The 25,703-nt window shown below is 44.0% G+C and overlaps 1 protein-coding gene across 1 annotated transcript in view; it reads right to left on the reverse strand.

Annotated features, from left to right (window-relative positions):
• Positions 1-8,444, reverse strand: part of TBX20 (T-box transcription factor 20) — a 45,289-nt gene extending 36,845 nt beyond the window's left edge. Inside the window, exons 1-3 of the mRNA XM_020889338.2 lie at positions 7,871-8,444; positions 4,253-4,511; positions 3,065-3,229 (exon numbers count right to left, since the gene is read on the reverse strand). Of these exons, the coding sequence (XP_020744997.1) occupies positions 3,065-3,229; positions 4,253-4,511; positions 7,871-7,997 (551 nt within the window). The 5' untranslated portion in view covers positions 7,998-8,444. The remainder of the gene's footprint in view (positions 1-3,064; positions 3,230-4,252; positions 4,512-7,870) is intronic.
• Positions 8,445-25,703: the final 17,259 nt, after the last annotated feature.

A 25,703-nucleotide genomic window follows, 5' to 3' on the forward strand; every position in this document is an offset into this window, starting at 1 on the left:
TCATTTGCTTTACCTGCAAAGCTTTAAACTAAGTACAACCCTTTGTAAATCACAATCCTAATATCCACTCAACAGAAGCTTTTCTGAAGTCATGGGAGATCACAGAACTAATAACACGAGAAGGAAATGTTCTTGATTTAACGGGATAAATTCCTTTATCCATGCCACAGGTTATTTATATTTATATTTTGTAGAGAATCTTTGTAACTACCATTAAACATACATATTATGGAGGGAACAAAGGAAAGGAAAAAAGTTTTTTAAAAAAGCCTTTCCTAACAATATTCATGTAAAGAATAAGAAGTCTATGCCCTGGTTTGTCACACAGAGGACTAACAATAGAAGAATTGGAATCACAGGCTGCAACTCACAAAGCCCACCAGAATCTAAGCAAAAAACAGGCTAATAGTACCAAAGACTCTTACCAAACCCATACAAGAACTTTAAAGGTTTTAGGTATTTGTCTGCCTGAATAATTTTTTAAAGGAGTGCTCAGAATTGCCTTTCAGTTGAAGTATTCTTCAATGACACACCATAATATTAAATTGCTTTTCAAGTATCACCCTTCCAAGGCTGTTACTCTATAGACACAGTTGTTTTACTAATAAGCACCACATCCTGATTAGAAAAAACACTGATGCTGGGAAAAATGGAAGGTAGGAGGAGAAGGAGACGACAGAGGACGAGATGGTTGGATGGCACCGCTGACTGAATAGACTGAGTTTGAGCAAGCTCTGGAAGATGACGAAGGTCAGGGAAGCCTGGCGTGCTGCAGTCCATAGGGTCACAAAGATTCAGACAGGACTGAGGGCCTAAGCAACAACAACCACATCCTACCCACTCCTCCAAAGAGGAGTAAAAATATTTAGTCCTAAAAGTTGATGAGATGGTCCCTCTTTATGTATCAATTTACCACATATAATAAGATTAATAAATAATAATTTAAATATCAACTTTTTTAAAGAAAGGAAATGTCCTATATGAAAAAAAAAACATTATTTAGGTTATGTATAATGTCTTGCCCATTACTATGATCAAATGATACTGTCAAGCATCATTTCTTCTGATTAGAAACAAGTGACTGATGAATTTTAGCCTAAAATAAAATCTTTCAAAGAGCTAGAATTGCAAGGAATTTCTACCATAAGTGCAAAAATGATCACCTCCCAAATTCTTTACCTTTCCCTTATGTAGCTAGAAATTATAGCAGTGTCTTTTAATAGCAATAAAAAATAGTTGCTTGTATAATCTAGAATATTTCTATCCTATAAGGCACAAACATTTTAATCTAATATCAATATAAATAAACTGAACTAGGATGAATGAAAAAGCCTACAGGAAGCCCCGCTTCTCTCAAGTCTCGTGGGACTTAAAATTCCAGCAATAGCTTAAACATGCTTCAGTTAAGATAGTGTATTGGTACATGCTTTCTTTTTCCAGCCAGAACAGATTAGTAACATAAACAAGGCATGTCATATTTCCAACTGGCCTAAACCAGTTCCCCATACCTTTAGATAGGAGGAAAATGTATGCTAAATAAGAGTGATTAACTTCTTAGAGAAAGGACTTAGAGGAAAAAAAAAAAGAAAAGGGGTGGGGGAGGCTGCTTGTAAAAATGGTTAGGAATCTGCTAAAATACTCCGCTCTCTGTCTCTTTTCTTTCTCTCTTCCCCCTTTAAAAAAAATTGTAAATATTGGAAAGAAGCTCTAGATTAATGTGAACTGGCTAGTTAATAGTAAATAGTAGAGAACACTAATTATATTTAAATATCTATTGTAAATTTTTCATTTACAGTCACTCAAAATGAGTGTCATTAAAATTTTTTTTTAGTCCTGATTGTTATTTAATATATCGATTTGGAAAGGCTGGGATCCTTCCTAGTCTCTTGTGGAAATGGAAAACTCAGAGAGGCTCCTTTTAATCTTGTCTCTAGTGTACTTAACAGACTGCAAGCTTAATAATGTGATCGACTACTAAGTAAGCTTAATATTCCATTTGAACTGTATGTGTAAATTATCTGTGTTGATTCTGTGCCTTAAGACTCCAAACTATATACTTAAAAAGAACCATACTTTGAACCATAACATCAAAGTTCCTTAACCCGTACATTTAAATAAATTCTTAGCCTTGATATGAACTGCCTATCAATTATAAAAATTACATAGTCATAAAACAACTTTAAAGCTGTAAGTTTTGGTTTTAGAGCCCTAAATGTATAATCAGCTATGTAAATGTAGTGTAAAATGTAAAGATTCACTGTTTGTATTAAACAGTGCCTGTTAGATTTCTGTTCTTCAGCTAGTCATAGTAACATAAAGTAAAAATGCCATTTTCTTCCCTCCAGAATGCTCACTTGGGCAAAGCAGCAGCTATAAAGGTTTGCATGTGATTTGTTAAACAGGGTTCTCCTGGAAAAACATTACCAATGACTAGGACAAAAATGGGCATGTTTTGTTTGGGTCATTACCTAACATATTAATTGAATAATTTTTCAGTGAAAGTATATTAACCTGATGTTGAATTACATTTATCCACTAATTATGGAGGGGGGGGGGAGAGTTTGTTGTTCATACTTAAAAATCTCTGAGCCTTTTACTAGTCAAAAAAAAAAACCCACATTTACCAAAATGATGTTTACTATGTGAAGTTATAACCACACTATAACAAATATCTACTACAAGCTACAAATACACTAAAATGCACACTTTTAAAAAGAATTTTAGGGCAGTCACTTCATCAGTAGGTTTATTCTGTTGGGTGTTAGCCAAATAGAAACTAGGGGTGTCATATGAAATGGGTCCAGATTTCTAACAAATATTCTAATTGAAATTTAAGAAAAGCTTTGAAATGAATTATGAAGAAAGATAATATTAAAGGCAGTGTTCTGAGTACAAACTCTGCCTTTCTCAGAGACTAATCCATATTTTGTATAGTTAATCCTGGAGTGCCTGGGCTTGGAACGCTTTCTTACCGGAACTCACGGCTTTAGAAACAGACCTGCTGAAAATTCAAACAGCCAGGGCAGGAGATATTTTGCTTGGCTAAGAATCTGGAGACACAAACCTGGCTGGCAGTGGAGGGTCCGCTTTGCCAGCCACCAGCCAGGAGGACCGATGGTAGGCATAGCGGTACCTCTTGTTGTCCACAGGGACGATGTCCATCAGGACTATGTACTTGGCCTCAGAATCCACACCGGAAAAGGACACACGGATGGTAGGAAACATCCTCCTGACACAGTGAGACAAAGAGAATCGCCAGAATTAGAGAGGAAGAGAGGTCCCTTCCCTCTCTACCCAGCCCCCAAACTCTTTGTTTCCTGTAAAGCCACAGAGATGTGAATACAGAGACTGACCTTCTCCCAAGCCTAGATAATCTTAAGTGTCATCTCTACAGGAGTCCTCATTAATACCCAAAGGTCTGCAATTAGGGGAAATCCTGTGCTATATCATCAAGCCCATTAGGCTCTGAACCGATGTCTCCAGAGCAGACAGAGTCCTATAACCTCCTTGTGTTGCAGGGAGAAAACTCACCCCGTCTTAGTAGAAAGCCAGAGCGGAGTTCTCAGGTTGATTTTCTTTTCAGGAGACTCTGAGAGGGTGCGTCCCAGAGACCTGAGAGCTGGAGCATTCAGACGCCAAGGGGCCACCGATCCCTAGAGCCTTAGCCCCAGTCCCAGGAGCTGCCTTCCTGCCTTCCCTGAGTCAGCCCGGACTTCGGTGTCTAGGGGCCCCGCACCAGAGCTCCTTCCTACCAGGAGTGTGGTCATTTCAAATTTCATTCTATCTCCCTGATTTTAATTTTAGTTTTTAATGGGAGCTTCTGCAAATAAAAGGAAGATAAAAAGGTGATAAAAAGGAAGCCACCTGCCTCCCTCACAACAGGAAGCAGCCCGCCTTGCACCGGAGCAGCCTGCCCTGCACCACAGCAGGCACAAGTCAAGTTCCCGCTTCCCTCCATATGCAAACTTAGCACCCAAAAGACAACAGGCTGCAGGGAGCAAGAGAGCCCAGTCTCTTGCCCTTAGGGTGGGGGTAGGGCTTCCTATAGCCAGATCCCAAGAAAGCAAATGCCTGGACACCTGTCTCAGTAGATCTTTCCAAAAGCAAGTCAGTGGAAGGAAACTCTCCTGGAGCAAAGCTTCCTCTTCAAGCTCAGTACTAGCAGTTTCACCCAGTTCCTGGAGACTCCCTATGCCACTCAGGGCACCGTTCCCTCCTCCCCACTCCTCAGCTGACAAGGCCCTCCTGCTACCTGCCAGACTTGGTGATGATCATCTCCGTGCCTAGCTCATGGAATTTGTCCCAGAGCTCCTTGGTCTCCAGGCTGCAGGCAATTTTGGCCATTTCCTCGCTGGGGATGATGGGGGTGGTGGGGATCAGTGGCTCGGTGCACAGAGAGGAGGAGGAGGGGCTGCTGCTGCCCGCACCGCTGCCACCAAACTCCCCGTGAGCATCTAGGCTGGTCAGCTCTCCCAGGGGCTGAGCGCAGGAAGACTTCTCAACAAATTGTTCTGCAGGCAAAAAGAATTGAGAATGACAGCTCATTCTGTCAATCAAAGATATAAGAAGGACAGCAGCACAACTAAAATAGGTACTGAGATTTGACTTTGGAAAAGTTATGCTCAGGATCTCCCGGAGGGCAGTGAAAACCATTCACTACATAAACCAAGCCTGAGAGTCCTGTGGAGTGGCATGGCTCCTGCTTGCTTGCTTACTGAACCAAATGAGTGAGTTCTAGAACCATGGCTTGTTACCATTACTTGAAACCCACTTTGGAGAAGAAAAAATGTGAGGAGTGGATATTGGGGACGACAATGATCATAAAGAATTAAAAACAAATATTCCTGTTGTTATCCCTCCGCACTCTTCTCAGTTTGTGGGCCCTGGTACCAGTTCTTCCTCTCTGACAAAGAGGAGACACTTTTTCCACGGAGATCAAAGCAGCGAAAATATCAGCTCCTTCCTCACTTTAAGAGGAACCTCCCTTCCCTCCTGGAGCCCTCTCCCCATAAGAGAAAATGAAAAGGGGGTGTGGTGTGCTGTGGTGTTGGGGATGTGGTTTTTTAAAAAAAAAAATTAAGTCACTTCACTTCTTTGCCCGGTTCTCAGTTTCCCAGACTTTCAGATGTTAGATTGGAACATTTTCCCTATCAGTCTGAGATCTTATGAAAGACTAACATATTGCTTGTTAAATCACAGCAGTACGCTCTCCAATTTTTTGGACTTAGCTTGAAACAATTACTTGAGGGACAATGTGTTTATTTTCTCTCTCTCAAAAAATGTTCTGTGAGGAAAAGAACCCCAAACCCAGACTAGCAGAGTGTTAAAGTAGGAAGAATAGTTTTCCATCAACCATCAGGCTAGAATACCACTGCCTATGAACCAAACATTCTCCTCCACAGCTGATAAGGGCCTGGGACTACACCAGTCACTTTGATGGAATACAGGGGGAGTTTTGTAATTGGCCCAATTATCTTGCGTCCCTTAAAAAAGAAACTACTTGAATCGACAATGTGAAACTGAACTCCAAAACAACTCTGTTCTAAGTGCCCTCAAGGAATTGAAATAAGTTCTAAGTACACACACACACACACACACACACACAATGTTTTATTTCTCTTTGACTCGGGGCAGGCAAGCAGGAGGTAGAGAATTTTAACCTTCTCTTACAATAATAATCCAACTCATGAAAAAATTTTTAAATAAGAATAATCAAATTAATTATCATATCCTTGTTTTCAAATTCAAAGAGAACCATGCGATCACAAAATTATATTTTCTACTAATATTTTCAGAAACACATTCACATAACATCTTTATAGGGAATTAATAAGTAGCCTTAAAATTTTTCTGACAATTGAAAAAGGCAAATTCCAAGCTCCAAACTAACCGGTGTGTCAGGGTGGGGAAATGGAAGAAGAAAATGATACAGAAATGTTCTAACACAATGTTTTATGTCAGTTATATCTCGATTTAAAAAAATTTAATGACTTAGTTGTTGAGGTGATTCTTTTGAATAGACCTAATGTGTTTAAATAAGCAATCATGAGACACCTCTGACTCCCACCCTATACTTTCTTTAGCATCTCGCTAGTGTTGCATTCTCTCTTAACAGGTATTTCACGTGCTGGAGTCCTCGGCTTATAGTCAATAATAGTGCTCGGTTGAACTGGCCCTAGAAAGGGACTAAGATGCCTTCAGGTTCTTTCAGAGTCTGTCTCAAAAGCCCCAGGGGAGGAAGGATGCTCACTTTACAGACTGGAATGAGGTGGGGGTACCTTGAGCTGTGAATGGTTTTATAGTTTAGAATTCAGAGGAAGGTATTTTCCCCCTCAGGAAAGTAGAGAAGGAAGCAGCGTTGAAATGACAGTAGAGCTGAAGCTAGCATGTTTCCCAGTCTACTGCACACCTGTCAGAAATTTTAACCTGAAATTCTCTTTCCTTGTTAGCTGCCAAACAGTAGTGCGGACATTTATTTATAAAGAGCTCGGAGGCCTCCTAAATAGGAGTGGATACCGATACCGTTGGGAAGGGCCACAAAGTTAACTTTTAAATTAGTGGTGAATTTTTTTCTAAACAGTTGGAGTTTATCTGATTGGTTATTTCCATTTCTTTGGCAGGTTTAGATTTACACGGGAGGTTAGATAGGAAGAACCAGAGAAAGAGAGTGAAAACCACGGAGGAGAGACTTTTTGACATGTTTTCTGCAGATCTTCCTGTTTCCTTTGCCTTGGTTCTAAGTTTCTGCAGGGATTCTAGCTCTCTCTTCTCTCTGCTGAGGCCCCTTATTTTTCTTCTCTAACATTTCATCTTCCATATTATTATTGTGTTTCAAGGTGTGAGATGTTAAAATGTTGAGAAAGGACAGGGAGAAGAAGAAAAAAATTGAAGTTAAGAAGTTTTAAAAAATTACCCTAAGTTTACTTGATGCTTTTCACTATTTTAGGACTACCAGATGATCAGAATGTGAACTAATTATTACCCAGGGACCCAAAAGGTGATGATGAGAACACTTCTTTCTCCCAATTGTGAAGGGACTTGAAACACCTCTCCAGCAGTTTCTTTCTCACACAATTCACTCATGCTAAGGGTAGTATAGTCACTTTTCTCCCTTTGCTCTGAGCATAGTGTCTTCTATAAATGGTAAAGGTTGTTAAATAAACAGTATAGCTAAAAGTTGAGGAATTTGGGAAATGGTTACTGGCTAATGTTTTTGCCAACCTCCACTGAAAGTGACAGCAGCTATGAAATGATGTCTTACTGATATATCTGGAGCTTCTCTAAAGAAAATGGTTCATTCCGGTAGATCTGGCTTATTCTACAGCACCTGACAGGGGTCTTAAGGAGCTGACTTTGTGTAATCTATTCAAGTCAGGAAAAAACAAAATTAAACTAGCATCTTGTGAAGTGACAGTCTCCTTGGTTGCAAATGCACAAGCAGGTGTTAGATGCATCATAAATTCTGTCGAGTCTTAAAAAGGGGCTTTTATTCATTATTCATCCCTAAATCTTTTATCCCAAAAGTGTTACACTCACACACACACACACACACACACACACACACACCCCGGATGTTCGATTTGACAAAAGCATTCTAGACAAATCGGTAAGGAAAGCGACGTATGAGGTATGAAACTGGTTGCATATAACAACACTGTGAAGTCCCCAAAGAATCTGGGCCTAAGAGGGGAAAAAAAAAAAAAATTTCCCACCCGCAATATAAGTCTGTGGTCAGAGCTGCCGCGCGAGCCGGAAAAGGTGGCCACCCTCAAAAGCGTCGTGCAGCTAGGGGACAGAAGGACAAACAAATGTGCCGCCCCCCCCCACCCCAAAGCCTGCCCATCCCGGACAGTCTAGCAGCCCGACTTACCCAGTGGTTTGATAGTGTTCTCCGTTGCTTCCTTCTCTTTGGAGCCGCCGCTCGACATCAGCGCGGCGATGGAGAAGGCGTTGGCCCTGGAAGAAAGCTGGGGCTTGGGCGATGCCGTGAACTCCATGGCCCCTAGTGTGCGGTCCTGGCCAGGGACCGGGCCTGCCGAACTGCTGTCCAGCTTCCCCAAAAGAGACAAAGACCGAAACACAGCGCAAAGTTTCCAAGTGCAGCCAGAGGGGAGCCAGGGACTCTAGATGAGTCAGCCCCAACCTCCCAAGAGCTCCACACCGGTGTCTCCTTTCCCCCACCGCAAGAGCCTTTAGCCGCTGAGACTTCGAACTAGCCAGAGAGTACCAACTGCGGGCTCAACCGAGTGTGCAAGTACCGGGACGCTCCGCAGGGCACAGGCTGCGCCGCCGGAAGCTGAAGACTAGCATGAGCTGCGCTAAGCCCAGAGGTCCTGCAGCACCCGCTCCACGTCTTTCCTCCCTCCGCACTCTGGGGACAGTCAGAGCGGCTCAGAGTCGCTGAAAGGGGGCGGATGCTTGGGAGTCTGAGCGTGGCCGTGCGAGCGCGGCGGGGCGCGGAGGACACTGCGCCCGGGCGCTCGAAGCCCTGCGCCTTAATTTGCTGGCAGCGGCGATCCCGGCGGCCCGCAGCCAGTCAGCGCTGCCACACGTCACCGCTTCCTGATTCCGCCACCGGGGGCGGGGCTGCGGGCCGGGTGGGGAGGGTGCGCCCGGGGCGCGGTGTCCGTGTGGCCTCACTCACAGCCTGGTGGAACCTGGCATCCGTTCGGGGAATGGGGTGCCACCACCAGGCTAGTGCAGCGACCGCGGATGCAGCCCTTCAGGTCTCGCAATCCCGGAGTGGGAGGGAGGTGCTCGCTGTCGGGAGGGGGCATTTTTGTCTCGTCTTAAGACCTGGGATCCTAGGAGTGGCCCACTGCGGGAATCCAGACCAGAAGAAGCCTCGGGGAGTTCTTGATTCTCCCATTCTTTTTCTTACTGGTAATCAAAGTTCCAAAAGAAAGTTGGAAAGTGCTAGAAATGGGACAAACTGGCGCCGTAGAGTCGGCGCCTAAGGGATAGATCCCATTTGCCCGGCAGCGTGAAGGGCTGGATCCCAGAACCCGATGGGCTTCAGAATCGGACTGCTAGACAATGGGTCTGGAGAGAAGCAACCTTGAGAACGATGCGCTAAGGGTGGGCTGTAAGCATTTGGCCAAGGATGCTCTCAGAACCACGGCTGCTTTTGCACACTGGTGCGCCTCTCGTTCGGGGTTCCTATTCCCAAAAGGGACTGGAAAATCGGGCCTTGACGGAAGGGAAGGTGAGGGGCGATCGACGTGCTGGTGGCGCGGCGCCCTGCGGGGACCACGCGACGCGCAGTGGGAGAGTGCGAGCCCCGCCGCGCCCGCGCTTGGCGGACGCCGAGCCTTCAGTCTTCACAAACTCGGACTTCCCACGGCCTTGTGGGGGTCGTCTTGTTGGCCTTGCTCAGCTTGAATAACTCAAATTCTCCAAATTCGCGGGGTAATCCGCTTCACTTGGAGCCGCGTAAACTCAGGCTGACACACACACTCAAGCTGTACATGTAAATATTTGCTCCCCTTTCCAGTCGGTCTGGCGATTAGGAGCCTCTTGGTAGGTCTTTTTTAAAAAGAAAGAGAAGAAGGAAAACAGCCCCCTTTTTCTCACCCCCACATTTTCCTCTCTCCATGGCACAGACATTCTCCACCCCTTGAAACAAACTTATGAGGGGAAAAAGCTGAAACTCAAAAGTTGAAATCAGCCATGTAAGTAACATGATGACAGGTGGGGAACTTGTGAGTTAAGACTGTCTTGTCACCATATGTCAATAGTTTCTAACAACACACTGCATAACAGTGACTAAGGAATAATTTTGAAATACCTCTGTGTACACAGAGCGTTTGTGTACATTTGGGGTAAATTCGTAAAACTATAGATTTTTGTGCTGGAAACGATTTATACTGTCTAGCCCATGTCCATTTGCTTTGACAGTGAGAAACCGAGTCTGGCTAGCAGCGTTATGCATCTCCCCTAAAATCGCCCCAACCGGCTAGAAGCACAGGACCTGCACTCCAGGCAGAGATCTTGATCACACCCCAGCCCTGCCGCTGTGCCTGGTCTCTTCACACCGGAGACCATAGTAAAGTAACGCTGGTTGAGAATGCTTTCAGCTTAAACCTTAGTAAGATAGAGGCAGCACCACTTCATGTGCCTGAAGGTTCGTTTCTATTCTTGAGTCTCCGGTTCTTTGCTGCTTTTGGACAACCCAGACCCTTGGATTAACAAATCTTCCCCCCAGCAGGCAAACATAGTCCACTTCAATCAATGCAACAGTGACATTTCCCTTGTTTAAATTTAAGGCACACAAGCTTGTTCCTGTCCTGTCTCAAATGCTTAGGGTTTGGCCAGGAAGGAAGATTTCTGTCAAGAGCGGGTGTCTTGGGGGGGGGGGCGTTGTTTGTTGGGATGAGCGATGGCATAGTGTCTAGAATTTCACGCTTCAATTGAGCATCGAAAATCTTATTTGCTGGTTTTAGTTTTCAAAAACTTATTGTGAAATTATACCTAGATTTTTAAAAAATGCATTTCTACACAGAAGAAGCATCATATCTTTTCTTAATTATCTTAGTGGTTGAGGCTGGAATTTGAATAATTTCATGACAGGGACAGTTTTAGAAAATTTGGCAGAGCAAGGGGGGAAATGCTTTGCCCCCAGTCAGTTTCCACTTTTCCAATTGCCCACGCACTCTGTCCGGTTCTGGGTCTTTGGTGGGCAGTGAACTTGGACTGTTCATCCTTCTAAAGACAAAATAGGAAGCTAAACTAGCTAAGCTAGTGCTGGGAGGCAGGCGCCAAATCAGAGAAACTGAAAAGTCCACTTTAAACAAACTCGGGGCTCGAGAGGTGAGCCTTTTGGGGATCCCTAAAAAGCAATGTATCTTGTTGGTGTTGAAACCGCAGCAATAAAATGTATACTGCAACATAATTATCTGGGGCGCACTGTCCCTGCTCTTAGATTTATTGCCTTTGCAAATCAATACTGTGCTGTAAGAGCCGGGAACCGGTACTTGGCAGGGAGGTACCATCATAGAGTGATTAAAAGCCCACCCGAAGAGAAGATCGCCCGGTTCTGAGGTCCCATCGTGTTAGCGCGGGTTAATAGGTAAAGCCACCGAGGGGGTTGGAACTAAGTAATCACATTAACACTTTCCAGAAGGTCCTTCTTAGGCTGACGTCAGGCGGGAGTGGGGGAAGGGGTGAGACTGGGGAGAGAGGGGTCCGGATAGTCCATTCCACTTGGAGAAGACTTTGAATCTTGACTTTAACCCGCTTTAGCCCTCCCTGAGACTCGGTATAAGTTACCTCAATTTCTTAAAACCTTAGTTTCATCATCTAAATTAATTTATTCCTACCTAGAATATTGCTGTAGGTTAAACTAGATAAAGTTCGTAAAGCGCCTGAACAGTTACCCCAGTATAAATGAACTATAAATACAGAATTTTATTGTATTTAATTTTTGAACTGCAATTTTGCGATCTCAGAAATGTTTCTTTCGCATGCTCACATGCAGGTAGCTGTGCAAACAGTTTTGGAGTGTATGGATTGGGGTCTCATGGTGATAATGGGCGATTATTTACAACTTGCTAAACTTTGGAACTCAGGAATTAAAATTTGAGGTTATATGCCTGAAATTGGTTATACGGAGTTTGATTATATGGAGGACTGGAAGATGTCTCCTTATACACAGCGCCGCTTCAAATTTTCCTCTGTAACTTCTGAAACTCAAAAGTTGGTCGACTTCAGAACTGTGCAGGAAGAAACGGTTTCACGATTTCGGCCAATGGCTTCTCGCTTAAATGAATGTTGAAGCTAACGCAGAACCCTCCGCTGACAGCGGTAAGAACCCTCCACCGGTATAGGAGACGAGAGCTGTGCCGGAGCGGCAGGACCCGGTGCCAGACCGAGAGCTCCGCCGGGTACCCGAGGAGACCGGTTTCTCAACACGCGGGCAGCTCTACTCTCGAGATCCCGTCCCCATTCTGTCCTCCGCTCTTTTTGGTAAACGCCTTAAAAGCAAAAGAAATGGGCTTCGGTGCCTTTGGATTCCTAAATTCGGTTTACCGAACAGGAAACCCACCCGAAGTAGTGTGGGGAGCGCGGCCGCAATCCCTTGAAAGCAGCTGCTACACGTCCCGGGGGCGCGCCGAGAGTAGCGCGCATCGTTGTGCCGCGTAGGGAGCGCGCAACGCGGCCTCGGATTTCATTGTGCGAGGAATGGAGTGGTCCAAACCTTTCCTCAGAGGAACCGCGGAGTTCCTCTGGAGTTACAAGTGCACATCCTGATGGAGTTAAGTTTTCTTGAATCCAAGTGTCTGCGAGAAGCTCCTCGTCTAGCTTTGGCTGCAAGAACGGGCCGGTCCGCCGGAGCTCCCGTCCACCCCGGAGGCCCCAGGAACGGGCGAAGCAAGGCACCCCGCCCAATTCCGTTTCTAAGGGCGAGGCAAAGATCAGTTCTTCAAGAGGCGCGGCCAGAGTGTGTCATCTGATTGTCCCTGTGTGGATGGGTGGATAGGTGGGTGGGTGGGTGTTCGCACGCGCGCTTACACGCGGCCAGGACTTCACTCTGGCGCCCGGCTGTGGAACCGAGGAAAGGGATGTCGTGTGGGCCTAAGGCAGGTGGCACGCATCTCCAGGGCCTGTGCCTTCAGATGGTGAAGGGAAAAATTCTTCGGGGGCCAGAGCCCCGGGCACTCCTCAGGCTCAAGGAGGCCTTAGACTGTGGGTGCGCGCCACCACCAGGCTACTGGAACTTGCACTCCTGGGGCCTTCTCGGGTTCCCAAGGTGTGGCGCCACCGAGCCTAAACGCTGAGATCAGGTGCGGAGCCCCAGAGCCTCCTCACAGACTGTTCCCTCAGGGCTGCGACCCTCCAGCTCCTTCCCTTGACCACTCGCATGCTTGTACATCCCCCAGGAGCTCGAGGCTGCAAAACCTAAGCACCGCAGGCCTCCTCCTGACCAGGGAAGAACTTGTGCGCTAGAATTGGGTGCACAACTCGAAGCGTGATCCCAAGAACAGCAAAGAAAGATCTCTTCTGATCCTCTGATCTAGGAATCCAGATCTGCTCTCTTTCACCCCTTCTCCACCGTCCCTCCTCTTCCTCCACACGTGCTCCCGCCCGCCTTCCCAATCCTTTTGGGACATCCTCACCTTCTGTCTCTCAAGGCCTGGCTGCTGATCAATTACGTGTTTAACACTTAGGTATTTCGTACATCAATGAATTTTTGCATGAATTTTGATTCTTTAAATTACTGTATTAAAATATTATTTTTTGTTAGCCTTAAAGTTTAGGCTTCATCATAATCTCGGCCGACTTAGGGAGGTTAAGAATTTGATCGAAATTATACTGATAATAAGCAGTAGAGCGGAGGTTCCCACGCAAATCTCTAGTTTCGAAAGCCTCCTTTTCCCCATCACTATTATCACGCACATGGGACTGACTCAATGGGAACTCCCGCTAGGAGGAGGAAAGCGGGCAGAGGGTGGTGCCCTGCTCCAGGATGAAGGTCTTCTTGGCCAGGTCCCAGGTGCCCTGGTCCAGCGGTGTGGAAGCATGAGGCTTGCGTGGATAGCGAAGGCAGTAGCCAGACAGGACACGACTGAGCATGCTTCCTGAGCTGTGGTTTCTTAGGTGTTTAAAAACAAACTCAAAAGTAAATGAGGCAACTTCCATAAAAGAGCAACCACAGCTCTCTTGTGAGCGCTACTCCTCCCGCAAAGCAGTGTCAGTTTTGCAGATATCAGATATCACCTAATGAAACTTACAGCGGTTACTGCATTTTGGAAGGTGATCCAGCTTTCCAGCAACTAAGTGATTGCTGGAGGAGGTTCTGCCTTTGCTTTTCAGGAGCTGGAACCTGCTGTTTGGTGACAACTTGTCCAGGTCCTTATCAAGAATTTTGAGAGCTCAAGGCAGGGAAGACCCAGGCAGGAAGTAGTCCTGCAGAGTCTCTGCAGCCTGCTCCCATTGCAAAGTCTACCCAGAAGCAATTTGATTGAAGCTCATCTTAGTCTCTTCCCTGTGGAGGGCAAAATACACTCAGTAACGACTTGGGTGCCTTTTCTCAAATATCAACATGTTCTAGACGACTTGAAGCAAGTAAGGGAACAAAGATGTATGTATCTCACAAAAGATAGAGTGCAGAGTATTTGTTCATTTATCTGATATTACCTGGTACTTAACCCTGGGCTGGATACTGTGCTTAGTTGGATGAATAAACCACTGATCAGAACCCTAATATTTCTGCCTTATGCAACTCAGTCTGGTGGGAGACAACAATAATAAGCACATAAAACTGCTCACAACACACACACACACACACACACACACACACACACACACACAATGGAACTTGTGATAAAGACGAGGAAACAAGGAGCAGCGATCATTGCTGATTAAACCTATTTATGGTTACGGACATTCCTTACTTCTGGACAAGGCACTGGCTTATGGGGCAGGGGGAGATGGTGTCGGATAATTTGCATGTGATTCCTGCCTATCAAGGATTCAAAACCTAGCTGGAGATTATAAAAGAGCATCAATGTGAAAAGTATACATTACAGTCTTCTCAACATAGAACTAAAAGAACTCTTAGGATGTAGGGGCATACAGGCAGACTAAACAACTTTAATTAAAAAAGCTTGCAGAAGAAGGTATGGGGCCTGGCATTAGAAACATTAGAAACACCAGTTTGGAGAAAATGCCTCTATTTCCATATCTGTAAAAACAAACTACATCAAGTGTGTTGTGAAGATTAATGTCTTCATGAGGGTAAAGGATTTCACAGATATTATTATTAGCCAACTCTGGAACTTGGGCAAGGCCCCTTTTCAGTTTAATACATATTACACATTTGTAATGGATACAGATTAGATCTGATGGAGAACTGTATTCAAGAGCCCCAGTTTCCACCTTGGAATTGTAAGGAATGTAAGAAAAAGCTTTCTCTCTGGGGTCTGTGAAAGTGTCTGGGTCTTATTCAATTTCTGTGGTGTAAGAGAAACCCATAGGTTGCCACTAGGAAGGGGCCAGGTCCCTGGGGATGCTCAAGACACTTGGCCTCTCTGTCGTGAATGCCCTCCTTGGAAAGGCTTGGAGGTCCACAGTTGGCCTCTGGACAGCATTTCCTTCCATTGACTCACGTGATTGGAAGGCGTTCTATGTACATTTCAAGCCTGGATGCTAGTTTTTCAACGCATTACAAAGAGCTATTGCGTACTAATATGTGCTAGTCTCTGCAGTAGGCTTTCCAAGAAATAAGTAATGTTATAATAATAACAGTCGCGTAGCATTATCATGTGCATTTTAAAGTTGCAGAAAATGAGGCTCCGAACGCTGAACGCGAAGTAACTCACTTGATCTGGGCACACGAATAGATAGTTTCATGGGGAAGAGCAATTGATCTTGGACTGTGTGAGCAGAGTCTTTCGGCTCCACAATCTTAACCTCTAACCCACATCTAATGCTGTCGCTAACCTGATTAGTTTCCAGTTCTGGAAACAGAGGCAGTTCGGAGGAAAGGGCTAAATTTTCCCTGTCTGTTTGTAAATAACAGCCCCTGTAACCTGTAAACATCTGCCTGTCTTTGTTGTTGGTCCACCTGCTCGAGAACGTTGATCCTTCAAATATCAGCAGATTTAACTCGCTTGCCCATGGTCCACTCTCCCCGCGCGCAAAGCAGAAGGAGGGCCAAGTAAAGGTCTTTCATTGTCGCACGTAGACCGCGAGTCCAGGCGCTTAGTCACTATTTTCTTCTTTTCTGGGGTTAATTACCCATTAATCTACACGTTTCGAGGAGGCGGCGAGGGGGATGGAGGCGGGGCGGCCTTGGAGATCGTGCACAGCTTGACTGGCTTCTGCGTACCCTGCGAGTATGGAAGGAAGACTTGCGAGCGTTGGAGATTAGAAGACAGCTTTGTCCTTTACTAGTCAAATGACCCTGGGTTATCTGGACTGCTCTAAGCCTTAGTTTCCCTAGCGCGAAGCGAGAGGCTCGCACAGTGCCCGGCGCCGGCTGAGCACACTGGGAGCCGCGGCCCCCGTAAGGCACATGCGATGGCAGGAAGCCGACACTGCAACCGAGAGGCGCAGACTCACCGAGCCCTCGGGCTTGCAAGGCTCACTGTCGCCTCGCGGATCCGCTGGTTCTCTCCCTCCAACCCACCCTCTCCTTTGCGGCTGTCATAGGGTCAGACCTCCACGTTGGAGAGACCACGACAGGTCAGAGTGAAGGGGACAACAGCGCTGTACGCCCGACTCCACCACGTTTTATCACTTGGTGACGCTAGAGACGGAATCAGATTCCTAAAGATGCTTCCTAAAACGACGCCGTAGGGGTCCCTGCTAACGACCGAACGGAGGAGAAGCAGACCCTAACCCACTTCTCTGCTAGCGGTCCTCGGGCCACCCTCCCGCACACGCGGCTCCAACCCAGGACCCGAGGCCCAAGACAGTAGCCTCAGCTCCAACCGCCGCAGTCCCTGCGGCTGCGACGCAGACATTAAAGTTAGAGCTCCCGCCACTGCCAGTCCCTGCCTAGTCGGCGCGGTGACGGTGGCGCTGGCGGCGGCGGGGGCCTTCCCTTGGCTGCCCCGCCATTTAATCAGGGCTATTATCAGACTGGGCTTGCAGGATGGCGCCGGCCGAGCTTTACCCCCATTAGCGTAGGGCAGGGTGGGGGCTGGGTCCCCAGACCGCCGTCTGTCCCAACGCAGCTGCAGCGCTTCTGGGGCGCTTTGAGGAAGGCCGAGCCGCGGGGTCTGGTGGCGGCTAGTGCTGTCTCAAACCAGTTCTTCTCAAGCTGACAGTTTATTAGACTTTTATTTCCTACCTCTCGACTCGACCTTTACTAGCTCTTTGGCGTTGGAGCAAATCATTGAACTTTTTTGAGACTCAGTTTCTCATCTGTAAAATGGATCTGCTTAGATACTTCGCTCAAGGTCCTCTTGAAGATAAACCCAGATGATGCATCTAAGATAAACTAAGAAGGTTCAGACCACAAATGGTGTTAGTACTATTATTACACTAGAATTTTATGTTTTTTTTTTTTTTTTAAAAACATTCCCCACCCAACCCCGGCCCGTTTGATTTTTTTTTAAAAAAAAAGTGTAGAGACCAAAGACGTCCAAAGATTACTTAAAAACTTGCTGGATTTGTTCATGACTTGCTGGGATCTAATTTCTCCTCTGCCACTTGCTCTTCGTGTGACTTTGGAGACTTCATGTCTGTTTGTGCCTCTTTGCCTTAGCTGTAAAATGGATGGAATACTTCCGCCTGCGTTATTAGACTGTTGGGCACATTAAATAAAATGATGCATGGGGCTTCCCCGGTGGCGCAGATGGTAAAGAATCCACCTGCAATGCAGGAGACCCAGGTTTGATGCCTGGTTGGGGAAGATCCTCTGGAGATGGAAATGGCTACTCACTCTAGTATTCTCACCTGGAGAATCCCATGGACAGAGGAGCCTGGCTGGCTGCAGTCCGTGGGTTCACAAAAAGTTGGACACGACCTACTAACGCATGCACGTGTAGAATGCTGAGTAGGGTCTCCTTAAGCATAGGTTATTAGTTATTAGCAAAGTGTTTTTACAAACCACATTCTTTAGGTTTGTTTTTAATCTTCCTACAAGCAAGCAACTGTCTCCTGATGTTAAGGAATATTCATGTTGGGGTTGGGGTGTCAGGTTTAGGGCTGAATGTCAGGTCTGGAAATGCCAGGAAAGAGAATCATACAACTGTGTCTTCTAGCCTCTGAAGTTTCCTCTTTGCATTCCCATCACAATGCCCTATAGATGTCATCCATTTAAGATAAAAGTCTCAACAACACAATCAGTCACTGTTATTTTCAGATGGCTGCTAAAAAATTAGCACTCTCAGCAACCCCAGTATTCTTGGCAGTAGTTTCTAATCAGTAAAATATAATTAACAAAGCAAGACTAATTATTAAAGTGACCTTCTAAGTAGTGAATGTTTGTGAATATTCTTAAGTGGGATGTGCTGGGCACAGAGCCCAATCTTTAATGACTGTGCTCAGCTTCAGTCAGCACTGGTCTCACCTCATAGGTCTCCCCAAAATCCTAGAGGTGCTTTTGAATTGACTTTCTTCATCTGACATGAAGTAAATGGCCCATATAATGGTTATTTCAAGTGCTTATATGTGCTTGGCAATATCCTAAGCACTTTACCTGTATTATCTCATTTTTCCCACTTTATAGATGAGGAGACTATAGAATTTCATGGACAAAGGCACAGAGAGGTTATTTAACTTACTATAAATCACACAGCTAATAGTTGGTGGAGTATAGGTTTAAATTCTTATTTTCCTTTCTCTTGTGCCCCCATCTCCCAGCACTTATAGCCCCTTCTCTTTTGCACCTCCAAAAACACTTTAAAACCAATGTGTCTGGAAGAAATCAAGCAAACAAAATACCTCAGAAAGTTCTGTGCTTCTAAGGAGGCACCTAGGGATGGAAGCTACCATTCGTGGCAGGATTCTGAAGGCCTTCTTGTCAGTCACTTATCCTTTGTGCCACAGTACATTCTTCTGGAAGATGATTGAATGCTTCTTATATAACTGCTAGTTATAGTGTATAAGTAACATTTGTGTGTGTGTGAAAGTCGTTCAGTTGTGTCCCACTCTTTGTGACCCCATGGACTGTAGCCTGCCAGGCTCCTCTGTCCATGAAATTCTCCAGGCCAGAATACTGGAGTGGGTAACTGTTCCCTTCTCCAGGGCATCTTCCCAACCCAGGGATTGAACCCAGGTATCCCGAATTGCAAGGCGGATTCTTTACCATCTGAGTCACCAGGAAAGCCCCAAGTAACATTTACCTAGACCTAATGTATATCAAAGTCTGTGGTAAGTGCTTTTATATACATCATTTCATTGTAAAATACATTTCATAGATTTTATTTGATAGGAAATATTTTCTACATCACAGGGCTTTTGTGATGATCCAATGGATCACATTATTAGGAAGTATTAAAAAAAAATAAGACATTATTATAAATGGCTATTCTTTAAAAATTCTGAAAAAAAAAAAAACTTTTTTTGAACAGTGATCTTTCACTGTGAGGCTCAAAGTCTACCTGAATCCAAAGCACCTAAGAATTTTGTGTATTTCTTTCTTCTACTCAGAGTGACTAGACTCAGGTCCCCTGGTGCCTAACAGAGCACCCCAAGAAACTCCTGAATTCCTAGTCTTTTTCATGGCACTACAGTCTTCCTATTGACCACATTTAGCTTTGTATTTGACTAGAGCCAGTGAGAAACAAGAAATTCCCAGAACTTCTGTGAAGCCATCTGTGGTTAATCAAGATATTCCGCACTGAAACTTACAACTTTCATAATTTCCCACCACACCTTTAACAGGAAAGGGTGGCTTCTTATTCTGATATGTCTGTTGTTTCTGTCAAGAGAAAATACTAGAAAAAGCATGGCTGACTCTGCACAAGTTGAGAAAAAAAGAACCACCAGCAATTACCCCCATCCCAGCACACCCACCACACACAAACACGTTACTTAGAGGGTTGTGAGGTCCTTAGGTTGGATTACTATACAGCAGGGATCAGGATATTGTGGAATGTTTGAAAAGGCCAACAGGGTCAATAAAATTCAGCCTCTCCCATTTTGTGGATGAGGAAATGGAAAATTGAAGCCTAGATCATAAAGTGACACACCCAAAGTCACTTATGCTGCTGGTCATATCCTTGAACCAGGTTGCTTGACTTCAAATTAATGTTGATTCTCTGACAGGGACTCTGCTTAGGGACAAGAAAGCCCTCTTGTTATCTGTCATTGTTTCCTTATTTATGTAGCTACACTCTCTCATTCAAGGCTCACACATATTGGGTTTTGGTGATGCTCATGAAGTCCAAAGAACCCAATCTGAATTCTGCAGCAAGGCTTCATCTGGGCATGAGCACAGAAGAAAACTCAGAATCCTGCCCTTGGCATCCGGGTTTGACTTCCTGAGCAGTTCCTCGTCATCTGGATTGTATTGTAGAGCAGTCATGTTTGGATTTAAGATTGCCAGGCCTACAGGATTGAATTGCTCATTTTGCTGGGGGTGGTGGGAGGGTGGGAGTAGAAGAGAGGGATTTACATATGACCAGATAAAACGCAAGTATATGAAACACAATTTTAAGGAATGGGGGGAGGGGTTGAGATAATGTGTACACTGGTTAGGATTCTATGTTGCTCAGTTCAGTTCAGTCGTTCAGTCTTGTCTGACTCTTTGCAGTCCCCATGGACTGCTAGTGGCAAATTTTTTCAACTTAGTTTAACAATAAAAGGAATTTGTCAGCCTATCTATTTAAATAGGTAAAGTGTGATTCAAGGCACAAAGGAAATCTTTTTCTCATTTCTGGCTTCTTGGTGTTGGTGGTAATTTTTCTTAGGCTTTTTTTTTTTTCCTTTGAGATCACAAGATAGCTGTCTGCTGGTCTCCTGGCTATGTTTTTCCTTCTCGTACCTACCTATTAGGAAATAGTCATCAAAGGAGTCCAGAAAATGTCATTTATATCTCATTCGCCCTGATTTAGGATAATGTGCTTTGAACCCCTCAAACTATGATCCAAAGGATTGGGGTTCACTGATTGGCTTGTTTGGGAGTTTGTAACCCCTGAAATTTCAGGTTAGTGGAAGTCCTCCCAAACCATGTGACTGAGACCAGGAAAGGGGTGACTTCATTAAAGTGAAATGAGGTTACTATTGGCCAACATGAGCTTGGGAAACCTTGCTTAAGAAAGTTTTCTTTTCTTTTTTTTTTTTTTGCTTTTCAGGAGACTTGGGAATGGTGTCCCAAAGGAAGCTTATGAGAACCCAGGTTGCTTCAGATGTCACCTAGTTTTGAACATCTTTCCAACAACAACAATTTTATCATTTTCAAATGGTATTTAAAAAATCAAAAGAATAATAGTATTTTGTAACATATGAAAATTATACAAAACTCAAATTTCAATGTCCACAAATAACCCCCGTTTGCAGGGGATAGCAAACATTTTCTGTAAAGGGCCATATAGAAAATATTTTGGCTTGCAGGCCGTATGGTCTCTGTTAAAATTATTCAACTCTGCCATTGTAAAATAATAGCAGTCATAGGCAATATTTAAACAAACAAAGTGGCTGTGTTCTGATAAAAATTATATTTATGGACACTGAAATTTGAAAGTCATATAATTGTCACTTGTCACGAAAATTTTTCTTAAATTGATATTTTCAGCCACGTTAAAATGTAAAGATCATTCTTGGCTGTGCTGTGGTAAGTTGTTTCAGTTGTGTCCATCTTTTTGTGACCCTATGGACTGTAGCCTGCCAGGCTTCTCTGTCCATGGGATTCTCCAGGCAAGAATTTTGGAATGGGCTGCCATGCCCTCTTCCAGGGGATCTTCCTAACCCAGGGATTGAATCCGCGTCTCTTAACGTCTCCAGTATTAGCAGGCAGGTTCTTTACCACTAGCACCACCTGGGAAAGTGTTATTCTTGGCTAGCAGGCTATATAAAAACAGGTGATTGGTCAGATTTGGCCCATGGGCCATACTTTGCAGGCCCATTTTACTGGCTGCCTTTGTAGGCCAACAGCAGAGCTGAGTAGCTGTGACAGAGACCACATTGCCTAGGAAGCTTAAAATATTTACCAGTTGGCCTTGTATTAAAAAACTTTGCTGCTGCTTACTCTAGAATGATACTTTTCACACTTCAGTTTACATACAGAGCACTTGGGGGTCTTGTTAAAATACAGATTCTGATTCTGCAAGTTTGGGTCAGTCTGCATTTCAGCAAGTTCTGAGATGGCCCACATTTGGAGGATTTTTTTCAATCCTTCTTGGGGCCTCCTATAACAAAAAGCTGAGAGGAACTCTTCTCTCACTCCACATCCACTTGTTGAATTAAAATCATTTTTTCAGAAGGCTAGGGATCTGCATATTACATAAACAGATTTTAACTCTGTGGTTCTTTTTGAGAAGGATTAATCTAAATGCTTTAATGAAAATTCAGTAACAAATTCACCGAGGACAGGATTATCCTAACAATTGACTTCAGAGCTGGTGAGATTTTGGTGACATTTGTTCAGCCAAGGATTAATACTGTATTTTAAAAAATTTATTTATTATAGCACACAGATTGTTTATTTGTTGGTTAGTCTCCAAGGAATGAATGCTGCTTATACTATCTTAATTTCCTGTGGAGACAGTGATTTAGGTATACTGACTGCTGGTTGACTGGCACATACACCACATTTTCCCCATTTTAGTTATACGTTTATGATGTCATATCTGCTAACGTATGTGCATGTGCATGCTCAGTTGTGTCCAACTCTTTGCGACCACATGGACTGTAGCCTACCAGGCTTCTCTGTCCATGGAATTTTCCAGGCAAGAATTCTGGAGCAGGTTGCCATTTCCTTCTCCAGGGGGTCTTACTGACCCAGGGATTGAATGCACTTCTGCATCTCCTGAATTGGCAGGCAGATTCTTTACCACTGCACCACCTGGGAAGCCCCAATTAATGTACAGATAGGTTTAAAGAGTAAGGCTTGGGTTTTTATCTGTTCTTTATGTAGTAGTAAGGTAAATTTTCAGTAAAACCCCATTAAATCCTTTCTTTGTTGACTTTCTCCTTCTTTCTTCCCTCCATTCTTTCCTTTTCTTGATGGCCATCGTCTTCATTTTTTTATTTCCAACTTCAGTAAACTTCTCAAGCATTAACAATCAAAAAACATGCAGCTTTTATATTAGAGCTAAGAAAAAAGGGGGGAAATGGAGAATCTTTACCAGACTTGGGATTTGGGGCTTTCAGAATGTGAGGACAACTATGAGCAGCCAACCTGAGAGCCCTGAAGGGTGGAGACTGAGCAGCTATGAAAGTAGAACACTCTCACCCCTAATTGAGTGGGGAATCTGTGTTGTGATGTGTGATGTGTCAGACACTGTTCAAACAGCATTCATGACACTGTGGTCACATGAGTGGAAAAGCACTGTTCGTTTTCTTCCTTTTATACTTGCTAATGACCCAAAGTCAGCTTCCTAATTCAATCTGTGCACTTGGTCATATAAGCCAGGCCTGTCAGTACTGTCTGCTTCTTGTGGGAGCTTGATAGGAGATGGGGGGATGGAGAGGAGGGTGGAAGTAAATGTTCCATTTAAAGCCTGCGGGGAAGTGTTGGGCAGGTTGCAGAACTATTAATCTATTATTAATTTAAGTTTTATTTGCTTCATATTGGATCCTGATGGGTATTTTATTTTTATTTAAATTAGTGGAATTTCTTAGAAAAAGAAAAAACCGAGTAGGTGAAAGTTAATAATGATAATTTTTAGAAAGGCTATCTTGAAAGTTCTTAAATGGTTAGACTTATTTAACTAAGTCATGTTGATAGAGAAAAGCAACCTTCTACTAAAAATAAAAACAAATGAACTTATCAGAATTGTGTCGAGAGAGCTTTCTATTCCTGACTTGATTCTACCATAATGCAGAATGATTAACCTTCTAGCTTAAAAGGCTGCAGAGTAAAAGAAACCTGAAAATGAAAATCCCCTTAGACCTCTTAGAATAAATTATGTGGATTTGCTAAGTACACAGACTGGCCCTCTTAAAAGGGAGATAACCACTTTAACTATTGCTTTGGAAAGAGAATCCATAAGACCAATTACGAGTCTTATTTTACATTAGTGATTTTACACCAGTGAAAGTAACCACCTTGGGTCCTTCACAAGGTGTTGTTTTAAAACAAAAACCAAATGAATTTGGAATCTGTTTACATTTCAAAGATAAAACAGCAAAGTATAGTAAAGAGCCTGCCAGACCAGGAGTCAGAAAACTGCGTTCTCTCCACTCCGAGTAACCCCAGCTTGCTGTGAACCTCAGTTTTTCATCTATGAAAGGTAGAGAAAAACATCTGCCCTGCATTCTTCATGGTATGTTTTTTCTATTAGTTGATTGTGGTACTTTTGTGAAGCACATTTGAAATTAGAAGAATATGAAATTTCCCTTTGAAAATTATGAATTTTAGCAAAAGATATTTTGGAAGATTGGAATAGATTTATTGTGATGTAAAAGCATTTACCTGACTAAGATAAAATTATATTCCATTTTCCTCTTTCCTCTCCTAACCTCAGCTTTCTTAAAGTAAAAATTATATATAAAATATCAGGAAGGGAAGGAAACTAGTCTTTAAAAAATTTTTTTTGTTCTTTTTTGGCTACATTGCATGGCTTGCAGGATCTTACTTTCCAGACACACTCTCTTGGCAGTGAAAATGTGGAGTCCTAACCACTGGACCGCCAGGGAATTCCCTTGGTTTTTCTCTATGTTGATCACAGCTTCTGTAGTAGGCAGACTCCATGATGGCCCCCCATGAATCCACCTTTTGGCATCACATCCTTGAGTGGTTCACTCCTATATTGTTCCAAGATTAGTCTGTGTGAGTGATGGTGCATCACTTGCAAGATAAGGTCATAGAATACTGAAGGTTTCCTGTCCCTGTTTCTCTTTCTGTCTCTCTGAGCTGTCTCTCTGTGCGGAACAAGCTGCCATGCTATGAGCAGACTGATATAGAGTCCCATGTGCCTAGGAACTGAAGTCTCCTGCCAACAACCAAGGTTAGAAGCAGATCCTCCAACCCACATCAAGTTTCTTGATGATTCAGTCTTGCCCGACAGCTGGACTGCAGCCCCATGAGAAATCTTGACTTAGAATCACCCAGTCAATCTGCTCCCATATCCCCTGCCCTTGGACACAGTCTGAAATAATAAACATTTGTTATTTTAAGATGTTAAGTTTGGGGGTAATTTGTTAGGCAGCAATAAATAACTGATACAGGTTTTAACAGGAAGAGAAAATGTCAGAGATGCAGCTGATGAATTCTTTTAAATTCTTTAAGAGAATTTAACCAAGAAAGCCTGTTGGGTACACATTTCCTTACTCATCAGTTTAGCTCTGATAAGGATTTGAGAGGCAAAATGTCAAGATATAGTAATTTAATCAAATAAAGTGTGTTTTGACGTTGATGCTGCCCTTGACAAATCATAGCAGACACTTGAGACAATTGTGCAGCATGGAGAGAAGAGGAATTTACTGAGACCAAGGTGGCTTAGTCAGGCTCTAGTCAGGAAAACAGTCCATGCCAGGGAGCTCAGTAGAGGGAATTTGAGATGGGGATCCAGGTGCAGAGATTGAGAAGACTAGCAGAAAATGGAGAGGAAACTTGGATTAGCAATAACAAGAAATTGCTACCACCCCTGTGACTGGAGAAACTAGGAGCTGTCATGTACCAGGGCCTGGAATGATAGTGTGGGCTACTTGGCCAAAGTTGAAACCATAGAGAAGAAGTTACACTTCTTCTAGAAATGCTGTCCCAGGTACAGAGAGATAGAGAGAAGCACTGTGGCTCTGCTCCCTTGGCAGGGCTTCATCACCCACCAGCCCCACAACTGGCTAGCCTAACTAGAATCCACTTAGAAAGAGAACCTTGGAAATACAGTTTGCCAGAGTCGTCCGCCTTGTGAAACAGAGCAGGGAAGGTGTGAAGAATGGATCTGAGAGCTAGCAGGCTGGCACAATCCACCATTTCTGCTAATCAACAGCTGTTCCATATTCCCACCCATTTTTATTTCCCAGACACTGTCAACCACATGCCTCTATCATTCACACAAATAAAGACTCTCACTCTCCTTAGAAGAGGAGACACAAAGTCTTATCAGTCATTTCAGAGTCCATTTCTACCCATTCAATGTATAGAA

Source organism: Odocoileus virginianus, chromosome 1 (assembly GCF_023699985.2).
Source record: "Odocoileus virginianus isolate 20LAN1187 ecotype Illinois chromosome 1, Ovbor_1.2, whole genome shotgun sequence".
Lineage (NCBI taxonomy): Eukaryota > Metazoa > Chordata > Mammalia > Artiodactyla > Cervidae > Odocoileus > Odocoileus virginianus.